Below are 17,713 nucleotides of genomic sequence, written 5' to 3'. Positions count from 1 at the left end.
CATTAGGAGCCTTTCCTCTCACAGACTCCAAATCCCACAAATCCTTGGTGGCATGGAGACACTGGTCTTCCTCTGATGGCCAGCAGAACCAATGCTATTCTGATTATTCAGATGGCTATTCGCTAATCTGGTTATGGAGCGACAGATATGGATTAATTCTCTCAGATCATTTTAGAGAGAAATGGCAAAAATGTCACTGAGATTTGATTAAATTCATTAGAGAGTAGAGATCAAAAAGGCTATGAAATATGTTCAAAATCCAAGTGCATATTACTATTGTATGCAAGACAAAGACATTAACACATGACAGATTTCCCTAATTACATGACACAGTATGTTTAAGAGGGTGCCTAAGTTTCACCAAGGTTAATTTGACTTTTTAAAGGCTTTAATACGGTTAGACAAAATAAGATGACATCTTAAATATTTTTTAATGTGAATATTTAAGAATATACACAGTGTAGATTTTTCAAGACTCAATCTGCTTTTCTAAACTGTATGTAAGACATTTTACGGGCTTCAATTTTACCTGATATCACTGGACACACTAGCAGACTCCAGACTTCAGGCCCTTGATTTAATCTTTCATCACTCCTCTGTTTTGATTGTGTACTTTCTCGGGCAATATTCCCTTAAATGACCGTTGCAATATGCAAATGTTGTCATGACGCTTCTCTCACCAGGTGATGTTTAACCTCCATGGCACGAGATGGTTACATAAAAAGGTCAAAGTCAAACCTTTACTTAACCTTTAGAAGTGCAAAGTGAATGAAAGAGATGTTAGCTTTACAACAGCTGAGACTGATCACCAAAGCCAGTTAACCCAGTTTTTAAGACACACAGTGAAGGTCTGGAGAAAATACAGCTCCCTCCAATGTGACTACATGAGTCTCAGCCCTGTAACAAGGCTTGTGGTGGCCAACCAACCCCCTCTGTTGGTGGCTTTGTGCTAGTGCAAGAACAGGAAATACAGACAGAAGTGATGGGAGTCCTGACTTAGGACAAATTTGTCAGTTGAATTTTGGGAAACAGAATTACTGAGTGATGGTTTGCAGTCTTGAGCATGATTAGGCCTTTTGCAGAACATATGACAACTTGCAGAAGGTTTTGCAGGGGTGTAGGAAAGAAAAAAAAAAGACTTAACATCTACTTTGTGTGCTTTTTATCCTGTGTCTATTAATCATTTCAAGCCTTTAGGTATTTGGATGTCCTCCCTGCTGACAGATTTTAGGACACTAAAATATGTTGATTTGTATTGTCAACAGGCATTAACAAAAGAGTGGTATTAGACCAGCATGAGTAACTTCGCTGTAGTCTGTAAGCACCTGGATGTTTCTTGCCTCTTGCTCATCCATTGTTGTAGTTTAACCTGTGACCGCGAGCTTGGAGCCTGCTGAGATGCCACAAGGGCCAAAACAGATGAAAGAGACTGGAGGCCATCTCTAATAGCAACTCCTAACCTTTGTACTGGTGTGTGTGTGTACGACTGTGAGTCATGCAGGCCCCTACGGCAGTCTCAGTACAGGGAGACGGTAGCGGGAGCCTGAGGGGCGGACACTTGACATTTCCGGCTCATCTTTAAAAGAGGGCCTTAACCTTTCCCCACAGCTTCTCCAGACACGTTTTAGGCAGCCTCGACAATGCCTGCGTGACGCTCAAACAAACGGAAGAAAAAAGAAGAGGGAAAAAAAAAGATATAAAAACTCAGAAGGTCAATAGTGATGATAACATGCTCTCAAATTACTGTATGGGGATGGAGAGAGAGGTCAGTGTAAACAAGGAATTGTTTTTGGACCCAATCCTAATAATTTTGTCACTTTACATAAATATATCACCAACTAATCTAACATAATGTGGGTAATCAGAATAAAAGATCTTAAGAAAATCATGAGAGATTTATCATTTCTTCCTACACATACCCCGCGTTGGCCCGCTGAACTAAACTTGTTCCTCCAGTTGTCTTCTGCCACTGTTTTTTGTGTATGTGTCACTAAAAAAAGAGTGTGTGTGGGTTTGCAGAGTTTCAGTGTGGAGTGGTCTTCCTCCAGGCCTTCCCTTTCTGCTTTTTCAAGTGACGGTTGAAAGTAGCTGTCTAATTTGAGCACCCTAATTACCTGGGATTAGAGACCAGGTGCTATTAAAGCAATTAGACACACAGCACACTCCAGTGCCGCAGACCCCTACACCCTAGCCGGCAGAAAACACACACACACACACACACACACACACACACACACACACACACACACACACACACACACACACAAAAACACACACACGGTAACACAGCTAGTGGATCCCCCCCACATACATTAGTCAGTAGGAAACAGACTTTAAGGCTCACTCTCTCATACACACCAACACACCTATCCACATACAGGTGAAAACATATACACATACAAATAAACATGCAACATAACTGTACTTTAAAAAAAAGGGGGGGGCTCACACACACTCATAATGAGGACAGAAGTTGAGCATAGTGTGTTGAGAAAATTTACTCAACTTTGGGCGCTTTAAAAACCTCTGTTTTACCAAGTGATTTCAACGGAAGTCATTTAAAAAAAATCTTTATCAATGAGAGTAAACATACTTTTCTTCATTCCTGACAAACCAGTTTTTAGGAGCACTGTGGTGTTCATCCAATGACAGCAGTGTATGACTCGCAGTGACCCCACGTTCATCACAACCCAAACTGATGTAATTTCCTCAATCGGCAGCCCAGCCTGTTCCATTAAGCTCTGTCCTGATAAAGGTTTACAAATGCATCTACGCTCTCAAGCTTTCATATCCATCAAATATTGAACAAATACCATATCTTCTTCTACAGGAACTGGGTGCATTTCCTTAAGACACAAACACGGGAGGAGTGAAATTTTCATGAGGAGCAGAAATGCACCCTGACTTATCAAACAGTTTGCTGTCTTGCCTAGAGGAGGGTGTGCACATGTATGTATTTTGTGTGTGTGTGTGTGTGTTTGTCTTTTATCTGTCTGTGTGAATGTCACTGGGTGTGTATATGTGTGTGTGTGTGTGTGTGTGTGTGTGTGTGTGTGTAACACTGACACAGCCATGTAGCTAGCTCGGCTCGAGGGTAGGATTAGCGGAGAGCATTGCCTCGGCCCACAAACATTCCATATTAAAAAATGAAAAGGCAACCTTCATTACTATCAGTGGCACATAACCTCCCCTCTTCCTCCTCCTCTGCTACTATTATACACATCCCTAACAGCCTGGGCGAAAACTACAAGCCACTGACAAGAGATTCCATTATTCCTGATGCCTCAGTGTCAACAACATACATCCGACAGGGCAAAGAAAGAAAAAAAATGGAAGAAGGGTAAAGGATGTGAGAGAGAAAGAAGGGGGGTTAAGCTCACTACAATGCCTGAATGACAAGATAGGAGAAAGAAACCTGGAAATGGAAGCATCCAGGTTCCTGTTGGTGCTGGTGTCAGTAGGAGGATTTTTGGTGTCAGCAATGTGATTTTGGAAGGGCGGGATGTGATTTGAGATCCGGAATAATGGTTAAAGCGGATGAACCATTATATGGAAAATTATTCAATTGTCACGGGTTGATCTTAGGTCTTAGGTAAAAGAAAAATTCTGTAGCAAGGTTGGAAAATGTTGCTTTTACACTTCTGTACTATGCCAATCCTACTGTGCTGGCTAAGTGCAGATGTCATTTAAAATACTTTTTAGAGTAACTTAGCAAACAACCATCAATTTGCAATGACTGCAACAGTATGCTAACAGTCAATTCTACTTCAACAAAATTAAACAGGGCCAAGACAGGGTAAGGTACATCTAGCTTAAGTTTAAAAATTTCTACAATGGTTTTATACACATGGCAAAGAAACATTTTTCAGCATACTTGGATTACAATATTAATATTTATTATTTTAATGATTTTGTGGACAAATGTTTTAGGCAGTGCCTTCTTTGCTTTCAACCATCAAGTTGGTATAAAATAACGTCATTTAATTGATAATTGTAAGGAATTCTTTTACTGATTTTCAGATCAAAGTCCGGATATCGATCAAGTCCTGGATATATTAGGAATTCCGACCCTTGGCTCAGGACTTTAGCTTTAGGGAAAATTGCAGAGTCAGGGGTGAAGAGTTGAAATACAGTCTACCAATGGGTCATCCTGTTGCCCCAAATGGAGAAAGTAAACAAAATCACATAGCATTATAGACAATTTAATGACTAAAGAGTACGGAGGGCATTAAAACTGGCCTTTCAGAGTCAAAAAAAGATACAAGTCAAAAGCTTTAAGTGGCAGCTTTGTCTCTCACTCCAGGGCATAACGCTTCAATGGAAACTTAACTGGCCTCAACCCAATGACATAAACCCACGACTCTGTGGAGAGAAAAGAGCTTCCATGTCTTTCCAATCTCACTTTCATGGCTTCAAAGCAGTGTCAGAGAGTGTCAGATTTGAGGAGGTGTTGAATCTCATACTCTTTAAAACTTGTAATCCGCTCAAGGAGCCTACAGCAAAAAAAAAAAAAACACAGAGGAAGTCCCCACACACACACACACACACACACACACACACACACACACACACACACACACACACACACACACACACACACACACACACATAAACACAGTCTCACTTCAGATGACAACAGTGTCTACAGTATAAATGCAGATACTGTATATGCGCCACTCAAGCTCTAATGTACTGATACTGAACAGCAGGCAGAGACATACTGAAATGTGCCTTTAGTGTATGAAAGCATACACTAAAGGCACAAACTTCCAGAGGTAATATATGGATAAAGGTGGTTTAGAAAAGGTAGACAAACATACAGTAACACCAAGCTCTTATCCAAGATGTACACACACATTGTACCTTCAATCAAAACAAGAAATTTGTTTAATCTGAGCTTTCTGTGTCCGACATCTTCACATTAGAAAAAGACAGAGCGAAAAAAGGATGATCACCTCATTTTACCCATGAAATTATGCTTCGGATTTCAAATGTTGCCTGCATGAGAGCAGAGAGGAGGGAGCAAAGTCCAATCAAAAGTTCAATTATGTAAATGGAGCTGTGGAGTAGATGGAACAATAGGGAAAGGGGGGTAGGACAAAAGGCTGGAACAGGAGAGGAGAGCGAAATGTAGCGTGAAAAATAATACACATTAACATACAAAGGAAATATCACATTACTGTTGTAATCATTCTGAGGAGGGGCTCCTTTCAAAGAGAGCCATGAGAGAAAGTGTGTGTGCGTGTATGTGTGACTGTGCATTAAGACACTGTTTAGTTAAGTCAGGCTTTGTTTTATGTGTGTGAGCTGGTTAAAAGAGAGTGATAACCCTTTACACCTGAGAGCTTCCAAGGAGGTTGAACATATGACAGAATTACCCTGCTACTCTTGAGAAAGGCATTCAGCTGCTATGCCACCTAGCCAGACAACATTTAACTGTTTGTTCCACATTTTTAACAAATCTTTATGCCATGGCTTCTTGTAATATCACAAAGTAGGAAAATATATAACTACATGTATCATGATAGTGATGGTGATGGGGGGTTGCTTGTGATTCACTCAGAAGCAGATATGCTTCCAATCTAGCAATGAACCTGCAGGCCAAGACGGAGGGCCTTTCGGCAGTTGGCTACTGAGATGTAAAATGCAAAAATCAGGAAAACCGGTTTCCTTTTCCAGAACCATTTTGCTTCCAAGGCCTATTCTGCTCCAAAGGCATAACCATGCAAAGCAACAGAAAAAAAGCAGAACGGGAGAGGACAGCAGACAAGGCTTGAAATTGAAATAAAAACGATTCACTGGAGGAAAAAAAAAAACATCATGAAATAACACAGTTTGGAGGAGGCAGCAGACAAAGGAGTAACTGTGCCAGCTTGCAGTGTGCCCATCCGCCCGCTTGCTCGCCTAACGTGTAACACAGGGGCATAATGCGGTGTAAGCGCTGGCTTTAGCTTGTCATGGAAACGGCAGTAGCATTACCCACACTCACGCCTCTGCAAATTAGCTTTGGCTGCTGGGGAAAAAAAAGAAAAAAAAGAAAAAAAAAACGACACGCAGGGTGGGTAGGTTTGGGATTCAGGGTGTGTATCTGTGTGTGTGGTGAGGATGTGTTGGGGGTTGATGGTATAGAAGCTCAGATTCCGTTAGGGACAAAACAAGACAACATAACTTCTTGGTTAAAATGTCCAAGACGCTCCTTCCTTAACTCATCTCCATCTTTTTTCCTCCTATGGGTTCACACAGACCCAGAAGGACATTACGAACTCCTGTGAAATATCATTCCTCCTCATCATCTATTTCTTACAACATGAGGTCTCAACCACCTTTTTTCAAATACTGCATTGTCACCAGTCCAGGGTGAAGAGTTCAAAGCCCGTATTGTCCACTTGCCTCTTCCTCTTTGTTGCTGTGTCACACTTTACCAAACTTGCATTCATGATATGCTGAAATAACCAAAATGCAGTTCTGTGATAACTATGTAGTTTTTTATGCATGTACTTGTTTGGATAACGCATCTGAAACAATGACTGTCAGGTCAACTACTGCGTTTCACTTTAGTGTTGTTTTGAGGTATAATTAATACTTCAGACTTCAAACACTGGTGAACTTGCTGCCATTTCAATCCACAGTAAATGTGATGTGACTTGAATGCAGCATATTTGTAAGTGATTGTCCTTAGAGCTAGAATAATAAATCAGCCGATTTAGGCTTTTTTACAAATACTGTATATCAACTGATAAATAAGAGATTGCAGTACAGAAATGCCTGAGGTATTTAGAAACTGTCACTTATATCAGAGAGCACTGACAAGTATCTTTCACCTGCAAAATGTCCCACTGAATATATATTGTAGTCCCAATCCTTAAAAAAAGAAAGAGAGAGAGAGAGAGAGAGAGAGAGAGAGAGAGAGAGAGAGGACTAATTGGATGCTTTAAACTTTCAAATTAATGAATAAAACATGTTATTTTCTGACAGCATTTACTGTGCTGGTGATTATTAGACTGACCAGAGTGACAGATGTTGTTACGTACTATTGGCCTGGCAAATTAACTTCCCTGAAATCATGAATATGCATCTTTAACATATATACATTCAACACCAGATTTTAAAGAATCCAAAAAGATAATCCAAAGGCCACCCACCTCTTCGCTCTTCCTCCACCTCCTCATCTTCATCAGATAAATAAATAAGCTTTGGGAAAAGGAAGCTAAGGAGGAAGAGAAAAGGGTAGTGGCTCTTATAAATCTATACCGTATTAATCTCCTTTAACTGCCATCTTCAACAAACAAATTAGTGGTGCAATGGATTCAGAGATCAGCTGTGCTGATAACACCGCTATTTATCAATTAATCTAAGCCCAGGCAGGGAAAACTCATTAAGGCGGCCACTTTAGGAATTATTTTCCTCAGGTAAAGACGCTGACTTTGTGTGTGCGTACGAGGTGTGTGTGTGTGGGGGGGATCTTGACACAGCAGTTGCTCAACCTCCCCACTACAGACAGCCATTGTCCAGTGCAGCGTGGGCTCCAAAGTGATGAGAGGGGTGATAGCACAGCCAATTAAAATGAACATAATTACAAAGTCACCCCTTTGACTCCTGATCAGAATACACATGCACAACACACACGCATACTGAAAGGGGCAGGGAATGGTGGGGAAAACTCCTACACGGAAGCAGAGAAGAAGAGGGAGAAGTATGACAAGAGCATCCAGAAAGAGTGGGAGGAGGTATCAATGAAGACAGTAAAGAGAAGGAAAAGAACATGTGAATGTGTGAATGAACATGCGAGGCAGTAGCTTATGGTGTGTGATTGATACTTTAAACTAGGCTCTAAAATTGAGCAGAGGTACTCACATATCTGATGGGTTGACCACTTTAACACATTGTGAGTGGTGCCTGAGTACCTGACTTTGGGTCCCACGCACCAACAATTCAAATTTGCAGACATCCATTATCTATGCCACTGCTAAACCGTTTATCCGAAGCAATTCTCTATTCTGGCATGTAGCGTTTGGTGTGTTAACAAGCTAACTTTGCTAACAAACACATTGGTCAAAACTGAGTTCTGTTCTTTCTTGCGCATCTTTTTTGCTGTTAACGTGAATAAATATTTGTGTTACAGCAGAATAGCCTTCAATTCCAAGTAGTAGCTAGCCAACATTAGCTACTAACTGGGGTCACAAACGCTGCATTGAAAAAAGGATCCAACCAAACTGAAAACCTTTTTTCGTGTGCAACCTCCCTCTATGTATGTATGTTCTGACTGCATTTGATCAAATCTTTTTGAGGACAACTGAACTCCTACAAAAAATAAAAGCTAAGGGAATGATCCCACTCAGTGATCTATGAGTTAAGCACTGAAAATGCCACTTAGTATTTCCTATAGCACATAAGAGCCCACACCTGCATACCATAACAGTCCAAAAGAGGGGGGTTGCTGGAGGGCTTTATAAAGAGGCAATTAAAGCCTTATCATTCCTACACTCGCTATCCTTTCCTCAAACACAGACACAAGAGTGCATGCGCGCGCACGCACACACACAATGCGAAAGACCAATCACTCAGACTAATTCATAAGGTACTTCTAAGGTCCTTTTTAAATTATGGAGAACGGTTGGTTTAATTCAATTAAAATGTAGCAGGGGCCACTTAAGGATGACGGGAGGAAGGTATGGCATGACTAAGTGAGCGCCGTTTTCAAGAATGTGTGGGGGGTCTTAGACCCTCTGGGGTCCAAGGAGTTTTCAAGTGCATGGACTTCTATCTCCTCACCCGAAGCCCCCTTAAACCTCACCCCAAAACCCTGGATCATTCTGGGTTTAAGCCCACACACACCTGGAGGACTGATGCAGAGTAAGGCCAGATTAAGATAAAGTTACCCATTCTTCGGCCGCTATGTCATTCAAACCCCTGGCCTCTATGGCCACTGGAGGGACACATGGTTCATTCACATTCATTGACATATACACATACACACACACAGGCACGCACACACAAAGGACTTTGTGGTCATCCTCATAAGCCCTATTAGTCTGCTATAGAGCCTCTCATAGCAGACATCAATCATGGAGGGATTAGTCAATTCCCTCTCTAAATGAGTGGCAAGGGAAACTTCCCTTCAACTCTAAAGCAGGTCTCTCTTTTTCAGAGATTACACAGCGATTTGTTTTCATTTTGTTCCATCTTCATCGTTTTCTGTTTGACTTGCTTTTCATTTCTCTCTCCCCTGCTCTGTGTCTCCTTCGTTCTCTCCTGCTTGCAGCTTGTGAGGTAATCCTTGGCAGATAAAACTAAGGAGGACTTACCAAAGGCAGATTACAAGCGGCGCTTTGCGGAAGGCCCTTTTACACCAGTCGGAGCGGGTATTGAGGAGAGTGAGCTCTTCGCAGTGCTTAACTTGTGAACTCGAAATGCACCCAACAGAGGAAGAAGTGGAAAAATGATAGCCACATTACAGTAACTGGATCAGAATATATCCCTCACAACACACACACGATTGCACATTAGTACACCAAACACACACACTTGTCATTTCATGTCAACTGTGTATAAAACTGAATTTGTCACCGAATACATATTAACATTGAAATTTTTTATTTATTCACTTAAAACCACTTAACATATAAATGTCTGCACTGTGAGACTTCAGGATCAACATTATGTATTAAGTCAGAATTCTTATATTAGTATGGTGAGTAGATCATCTCCTTCTTGAGCAGAACATTTCTTAAAAAAGTTTTTTAAACATGCTGTAACTTTGAACCTTCACTAGATCCCAGAGTTCAAAGATATATGGAATTATCCTAATCCATAAAAACAGGCAAACCTAAAATTGACCCTTACACAATCTAATCCAGAACATCACCTTATCTAAACATTCCTTGACCTTTTCAACTTTTGAGACAGGATTCAAACAGCTGAGACTGTTCAGTAGTAAGAAATGTCTGAAACCTTTCTACCTAACTTGATGACAGCGATGCCCCGCAGCATGAAACAACAACAGGAAGCCCAATAATTGGACCTAGACTGCATGAGAGAAGAAACTGGGTCTCCCCTCTCCCACAAGATCCAATGACAGACCACTCAGAGACTGCAAATAAGAGCTGGGGAGGGGTCCACTCTGGGAAAAGGCAGACATTGAGAGGTACTGACTTAGTCTTACTCCTCTCAAGGATTATTCTCCTAATATTACACAGCTTATGGGGAGCCACTGAGACTTCAATGCCTTGGTCTCAGAAAATGACCATTTTGACTTGGTCCCTGCTAATATGGATTCCAAATTCTGAAATTTAAGAGAAACAATTGTCTTCTGAGCCATTATTTTATCTAAACAATGTACAGTAGCTATAAAACTCACATTGGAATTATTGGGGGATGGAGGGCTATTTAGACATATGTGCACTGAAGATGAAGACATTTTATTTCACACTAATTTCTTTAAAAAACATTATCACAAGCAACACATAATAAGGCTCACATTGGTAATGGCCAGTGTCTTGACAACAGTGCTTGGAAATAGAAGAAGAAATAAGATTAATACTTTCTGCAATATTTAGTAATAGAAAGTTGCCAATGCCTATTGCCTATTTAACATCATCAACATAAGCCTTACTTTCTCTGAGTCCTACATCTGACTGTCTTTGTTTAAAGGTATGTCAAACTTATCAGAGAAGATGAAATAACTTTGGACCGGATATAACGATAACAAGACGAGAGACCTTGGAACGGGCAAAGATCAGAAGACAAGAGATGACTGTCCTTGTCTCTTGGGCTCCCCTCTGTCCTCCAAAAACATCCCTTAGTCGCCACGGCAACCTCAGTAACACTTCACAGTGTGGATGTGGTCCTCTCCTGCTGCGTACCCCGGTGAAAGCTAATTAAGAAATATCGCAGCCTTCTGCGAACTCAATTAAATAATGTTAATTTATTCTAATTTCAATTTGAGGTAGTCTGAACTGAAGGGGAGGCTGTGAAAACAAAGTCTGGGAGAGGAAGGAGAGCAGTGGCCTCTGCCTCCCCCCGGCACAGGAGCTCTCACAACCTGTAAAACTCTATTTAATTTCAACCTTTTGATTAACATAAGTAATCACACAAGCCCTTCAACTGAAGGGGAGAAAGAAAATATACCTCTAGTGTTGGTTTACTTTCTCACCTCTGGAAAGAGTGTGTGTGCATATGCGCGTGAATAATAGAGAGAGAGAGAGAGAGAGAGGGAAAAGTGGTAAAGATACCATATACGATTATGGTAAGATAGTAATTTATACCTTTTTTTATATAATAGATTGTACAGAAAGAAGCACATGGAGTTAGTTGACATTAACAAAGCCTATAGTAAAGCCAATACACACAGAGGTGCTTCCAAAAAACCCATGGACCAGAAAACCAACATATTTAATAAGCAACCCAAAATATAACTTGTTCTTTTGCCATTAACCTCTAATTAATAAAGCAAGCAATAGTTTCAGCACGTACATGATCCACAAAGTACCACTAACTTAAAGTTGAAGACTCCTTACTCTTTCTAGATTTCTTTGTGTAAATATTAAGATAATATTTAACTTCTTTGCTAAAACTTTTGTCCACAGACGTATGCCAGATTCCAACTTTTCTTTATATGAAAATAAGGCTAATAAATCATGAAGCAGAAACTTGATGAAAATCCAAAGATCAGAGCATCTAAGTGTAGAGCGGTCGGACTATGAAATAGAGATGGAGATGAAACAAAAGGAGGAGCAGGGGATCCCTGAATTACTGGGAGGGGTGAAATCAGCCCCAGGGAAAAGAGATGGACTGAATCAGACCAGACAGAGCTCACAACCCGCCCAACAGGAACTCTTTCTGTTCATTTAAATTAATCCCGGAGACGTTGCCATCCTTCCAGCTCCTTCACAGACGCTAAACTTAAACTTGACGCCTTTCAGGATCTGTATCTCCCAGACAGGACGATGGACAAACCCACTGGCATGGGAGACATGAAGCATCTAATAAGAGACTTAAGTGTCACTTTTAACAATTTGTAGACAAATCTAAGATACTGACAAACATAATCAAAAGTAGCTAAACTTACTTTATGTATATTCAAAAATGGGAATGGTAAAAATTAACAAATTGTGGCAGTTGTGAATGCCCAATGATGGTAACATTTAAAGGGAACCTATTATGTTTTTCCTTATTTTCTGTCATATACATAAAGTTACAGTGTCGGATGTTCATACTAAACATGGCCAAAGTTTCAAATAATGAGGTAAATGTAGGTAAAAGTAATCCATGTGAGACAAAAGCTTGGGTGTCAGACTGAGCTAAACGCTAAGTTCCAACGGAACCTTCCTAGCAGACTGTAGGTTTTTGCAAGGACCTAGAGTCTGCTAGACATCATGGATAAGAGAACGAAATGCTTCTGGAAACTCTTTAGATGCAGCAGGTTGTACATCTACATTTGCTGTCTTGTCCTGTCCATAAATTGCTACTGCTGAACGTGTGCTCCACTGGCAAAAATCCAGAGCTCTGAGTTCTTGTTAGAGCTTAATGTAAATCCGATCCATATGTGTAATACCTGTATATAGAGTAAGTGGGCGCACACCATATGTCCATTACACGTCCTGATTTTCCACAAGCTGGCAGTGAAGTGGGTGTTTTTAATGCAATGACAAGGTGGATAAAATCACATCTAAGACAAAGTTTAATGCTAAATCTGCCCATGTGAATTCACACGATAAGGACAAAAGAGTTAAGCAAAGCCAAAATATGACACTCTTCATTTTTAAAATGTAATAAGTATGTATTTTAGCAATAATTTCTCTATGATCCATAATAGATTATATATCCTTTCCCACATCTTTCCTCTCCACTGCTATTCTTTTCTTGCTTAAGATGTTATTTCTTGTATTTCTATCTTTCGAATGTCAGTCTATGATCACAGAAATATTATTTCGGCACTCAGGCTATGACCCTTATACTCTTAACTATTTGTTGGGTGCAACTATGGTGATCAAGCAGTTAAAGCCTGTTCAACAGATGCACTTACTGTTACCTTTGCACTGAATAAATATGTAAAATGTAAATAGGATTCAAAACATGCTAATCTCTTTTGGTTACCAAAGCTTTCATTTAATAAACTGCGTATGAGACATTCCATACCCTTCAGGGCAGGTTGTACATGCTCAATATATCAATTTCTATTCACATTCTGAGATTAGACCTAGTTTTCTATGTGTGTGTTTATCTTGGTCCTACACACCAACTGCCCACATGAATAGTTTGTAGAAATAAATGGAGAACACATACCTTGAAAACTTTAATATGAGCGACGTAGAGGTTAGCTGTGTTTTAGGGGAAGGTTATAACTGCCCCTGCACATATTCACTAAACTGAGCCTTAGGCATACTAGAAACTATAAGAACAGATACATGGATGCATGTGAACACAAGCACACATCTACACTCTGTACACGTTCATAGTGTGATGATGTGTTGGTTTCGTCTTGGCCTCTCATAGTGGGAATGTCTCCTCTTAATCCTCTCTGACTTCATACATTCAAAGGTCATCTCACAGCCTACACATGGTTTAGGCGTGCATGTGTATGTGTGTGTGTCATAGTGCATGGTGTGAATAAGAAAGAGAAACCTATTCACACTAGCAATATATGTCAACAAACCCTGTAGGCCTATCCTTGTTTACTGTGACCATCCTATCTCTCTTTCTACTATCCCCCCCCCCATACTCTACTTTCCTCTACCCTTCACTATCTTCCACCTATTCTCCTTCACCCCCCCCCCCCCCCCCCAAACCTCCTCCTTCAATCCTCACCCACAATTCATTCTTTGCATCCCTCCCTCCCCTCACCCCAAGCTCCAGAGGCTGGGGCATCTCTTGGCGAAGTGTGGCCCACCACAGGCCACTGGCTTTGGGTAATTAAAGTGGTTTAGGCCCCCTCATCCACGGTCACAGGCAACTGCAGCTGGGTGATAAAGGCACTGTGCCATAATTACATGGACGGCCAGCATCACCGCCCAGCTACACTAAAACAGTCAGCTAGCCAGCTGCATTGGGAGGAGGGACCTGTGAGTGTCTGTGTGTGTATAAGTAACTGTACAGAGTGTGTTTGCATGTGTGGGTGTGGGTGTGTGTGCACAGGGGGTCAACACCCCCTTCTGATCGCTCTGCTGTAGTTAAGCCCCCTGTGTTTAAGCCCCACATAGGCTCATTGAGCCACACACACACACACACACACACACACACACACACACACACACACACACACACACACACACACACACACAAATTTTCAACCCCCCACCCATCCCTACACCCCCAGCCAATCATTCCCCACCAGTGGTCTGACTCCTGCAGTGAGTGTGTGTGACCATCAGCCATTTAATTAGACCCAGCCATGATTTACCTAATTTAAATAAATAAATAAACATACGAAAACACCCCAATAAACAAATACCTATATTCAAATGAGGAGCTAGGGAGTTTCATGAGCATAAAGAATGGGGCGGAAGATGGGATTGTGCAGGCGGAAAAAAAGCTAATGTAAGGACCACTGGACATGGACACACGAGTGAAAATACACACACACACACACACACACACACACACACACACACACACACACACCACACACACCACACACACACACACACACACACACACACACACACACACACACACACACACACACACACACACACACACACACACACACACACACACACACACACACACACACCAAACGCTTCAAGTCACTCACTTATAATAACACAAGTCGCAAAGAAAGAGCCAAAATGCATAGTAAAAAGACTATTGCCTAAAGCTTTGGAATTCTGGGGTTTTTTTCAGTTCATATTAAAAATGTTCTGTCCGTGTGTTACTTTCTAATTAAAATGTCTTTACATTTACTGCATTTGGCAAATGAACCAAAATTTTGGTCATCGCTATTAGGGACGCTGAGCCCCCTGGACACTCATTATATCTGATGTGCCCATTCCACACATTTTATATTTAAACTTTGACCATTATTCGACTATCATTGCCAAAAAAGAAGTCCTCCCTTTAGGGCTTGGTATTGAACTGGAATACTTTTTTGGCACCGACCAACGTGTCCATAGCATCGAGTATAGATTATGGTCACCATCTGATGCTGTTTTTGGCAGCATCTGTTTTAGGGAAGTACAAATATGATTTTGTACCTCTCTTTACTTATTCTTTGATCAGACAGTTTCTAATTTTACACAAGCAATGTTCTTGTACAGCTGACTGTGTTTAAACAACATTTAACATTTGCCTTGTGTTCAAAGGGAGATAGTTATCCATACGTGTTTAGGGAATACAAGTTAAAAAGTTCAAGTCCTCTAACATCCCAACCCAGTATGCATTAAACTGCAACACTCTGTTGAGAATTCTAGATTGTATTTTATTTAAGTATTTATCGCATTTGTTGTTTTGTTGTCACATGTGTCTCTGTGCCCATTGTGGAGGTAAATCAAAGTTTATTAAATTCAAGTGAAGCCTGATTACCTTGGGGGAGGAGGAGGCCAGCTCTCTCCCCATCACTGCTGCCACTGGACTGGGCCCGACTGGCTGGGTTCTCTCCCTGTCAGGGCCAGAGCTGGGTTTGGGAGCCGGTGGACTGGGGCCGAGGCCAGGGCTGGAACCTGGGGGCAGGGGAGCCCTCCTCTTCTGGCTGCTGCCCACATCAATGGAGTGGCCACCAGTGGGGGGCTGCTCAGGGCTCGATGTCCTTGGCTCGTAAAACGGGTTGGATCTGAGAATGGAGGGAAGGGAGAGATGACAGAAGAGAGCAAGATAAGGCAAAAAGATGTTACGTTAGAAAGTGCATGAATTTTACACATTCATTTTTCTTATAGTAATGTGTACAGATAGAAGAGTGTGAAATGATTAAGATTTATAGATTTAAGATTTATCTCAAAGAAAGACCAACAGTTTTTGTTAACAGGGTCAGCAAATCAAAACTATCTACATTGCAAAAAAGGAAAACTGTTGCACAGATTTATAGAAAACAAAAAACATAAGAAAAAAAGCGCAACAAATACAAAACTTTTGATGACTATGGATATTATAGTTATATAATTAAGTGACAAAACAAGAACACACAAGAAACATTGCATACTGAACATTAAAACATCTAGCCATGAATTATCAAGATTATTGGCACTATGTAAACCCATCTTTGGCTCCAACTGCCTATTGTTTAATTTGACATAAAGAAATTGCTACATGGAAATGAGAATTTGGTGCAATACAATGAACAACACATACAAGTGGTAAGGTAATAGAAGATGCAGGTGCACTGAGGTCAGGTCTGCATGACCTCATATCCTTACTGCCCAAGGTGGACTACTGACAGACAGGCAGGCAAACGAAGGCAGGCACACAGACACAGACACACACACACACAGACACAGACACACACACACACACACACACACACACACACACACACACACACACACACACACACACACACACACACACACACACACACACACACACACAAGAATAGGCACCCCTACACACATACCAGAGTGTTATCAATATACAGGCATGCTTGTGGCACTGAAAGCAGTGGCACAGCTTTGAGACATTCACTCAACATGCAACAAGCAATCCTAAACAAACAAGAGTATTGGATGGAGTGGGTGGGGATGATGGGGAGAGTGAGAAAGAAAAAAATGATCGACTAGGTATCTGTCTAAAAGAGAAGGTTAGAGCTACTCAGCCTCTACCTGACTGCAGAGCAATAGAGAAGGAGGAAAAAAAGAAGGGAAGTGAAGAAAAGAAAAGCAGGCTGGCCTATAGAGAAGCCTCAACAGACCAGCACCGGCTAATAGACATGTGAAAGGGCTCCAGTCAAAACACTGCGCTGCCCCCTTGAACTTTCTATTCTTCAGAGAACTGCCCCTGATGTAAGAGACAGAGCAAAAGAAACATGCCAGTCAATAACCTGTCTGTCTTTAGACAGCCAAGAGGACTAAAACATATGGCTATCTGTGTGACGGCTTCACTCAACAACCAAAACCTACAAGTTTACATTTACAATTTAGGCACAGCTGCTTTTCTGCAGAGGTCGCACACAATCAGTGAAAGATTCTGCTGTGAGGAGTACAACAAAAGGATCTTCACAGTATGAATTTTTGTTCCAACTCTTAATCACTGATTAAATGTTATCATGAAAACCTGCTGAGGTAGTAACAGATGTCCTCCTCTTTGACTGCATGGTTTCTTTAATTATAAACCCACACGCCTGCCAAGTCAGTAGCAGAGATGTGTTGTCTATAAAATGAAAATTCACACACCTGATTTTTGGATAGGAGACACATATTGTACATTCAATATGTCACCTGCTAGTGTACTATTCAATGACATAAAATGTTCTTGCCTACGAAGTAACTGAGAATTCCTCACTGAACTAAACTGCCAACATTGACACATTGAAGTGATGTAGAACTGGAAGAGAAGAGAGGGGAAGAAGGAGAAGGAATGAAGGTGAACGGGAGGAAAGAGGAGGCAAATGAAATAAAAATGAGCAGAGTCTGGGGAGGAAGTTAAGGAGGATGGCAAGGAAATTATGGAAATTATGGGGCAACAGGTTGATAAGAGGGAGGGAAGGAACGACAGAGGAGGGAAAGGAGGGAGACAAGCTTAAAGAATGCAGTGAAACAACAGGGCCCTTGTTCCTGTTGAAAGAGCT

At 41.2% G+C, this 17,713-nt stretch overlaps 1 protein-coding gene across 7 annotated transcripts in view; it reads right to left on the bottom strand.

The window, feature by feature from the left end:
* The window catches only part of ehbp1 (EH domain binding protein 1), a 150,247-nt gene that overhangs the window by 78,285 nt on the left and 54,249 nt on the right, over nucleotides 1–17,713 (bottom strand). For all 7 annotated transcript variants that reach the window (XM_040139339.1, XM_040139342.1, XM_040139343.1 and 4 more), the window contains one exon: nucleotides 15,520–15,766. In XM_040139339.1, coding sequence (XP_039995273.1) covers nucleotides 15,520–15,766 — 247 coding nt within the window. The remainder of the gene's footprint in view (nucleotides 1–15,519; nucleotides 15,767–17,713) is intronic.

Source organism: Xiphias gladius, chromosome 11 (assembly GCF_016859285.1).
Source record: "Xiphias gladius isolate SHS-SW01 ecotype Sanya breed wild chromosome 11, ASM1685928v1, whole genome shotgun sequence".
Lineage (NCBI taxonomy): Eukaryota > Metazoa > Chordata > Actinopteri > Istiophoriformes > Xiphiidae > Xiphias > Xiphias gladius.
The sequence above is the reverse complement of the archived record's forward strand: the minus strand, read 5'-3'. Positions and strand labels throughout refer to the sequence as shown.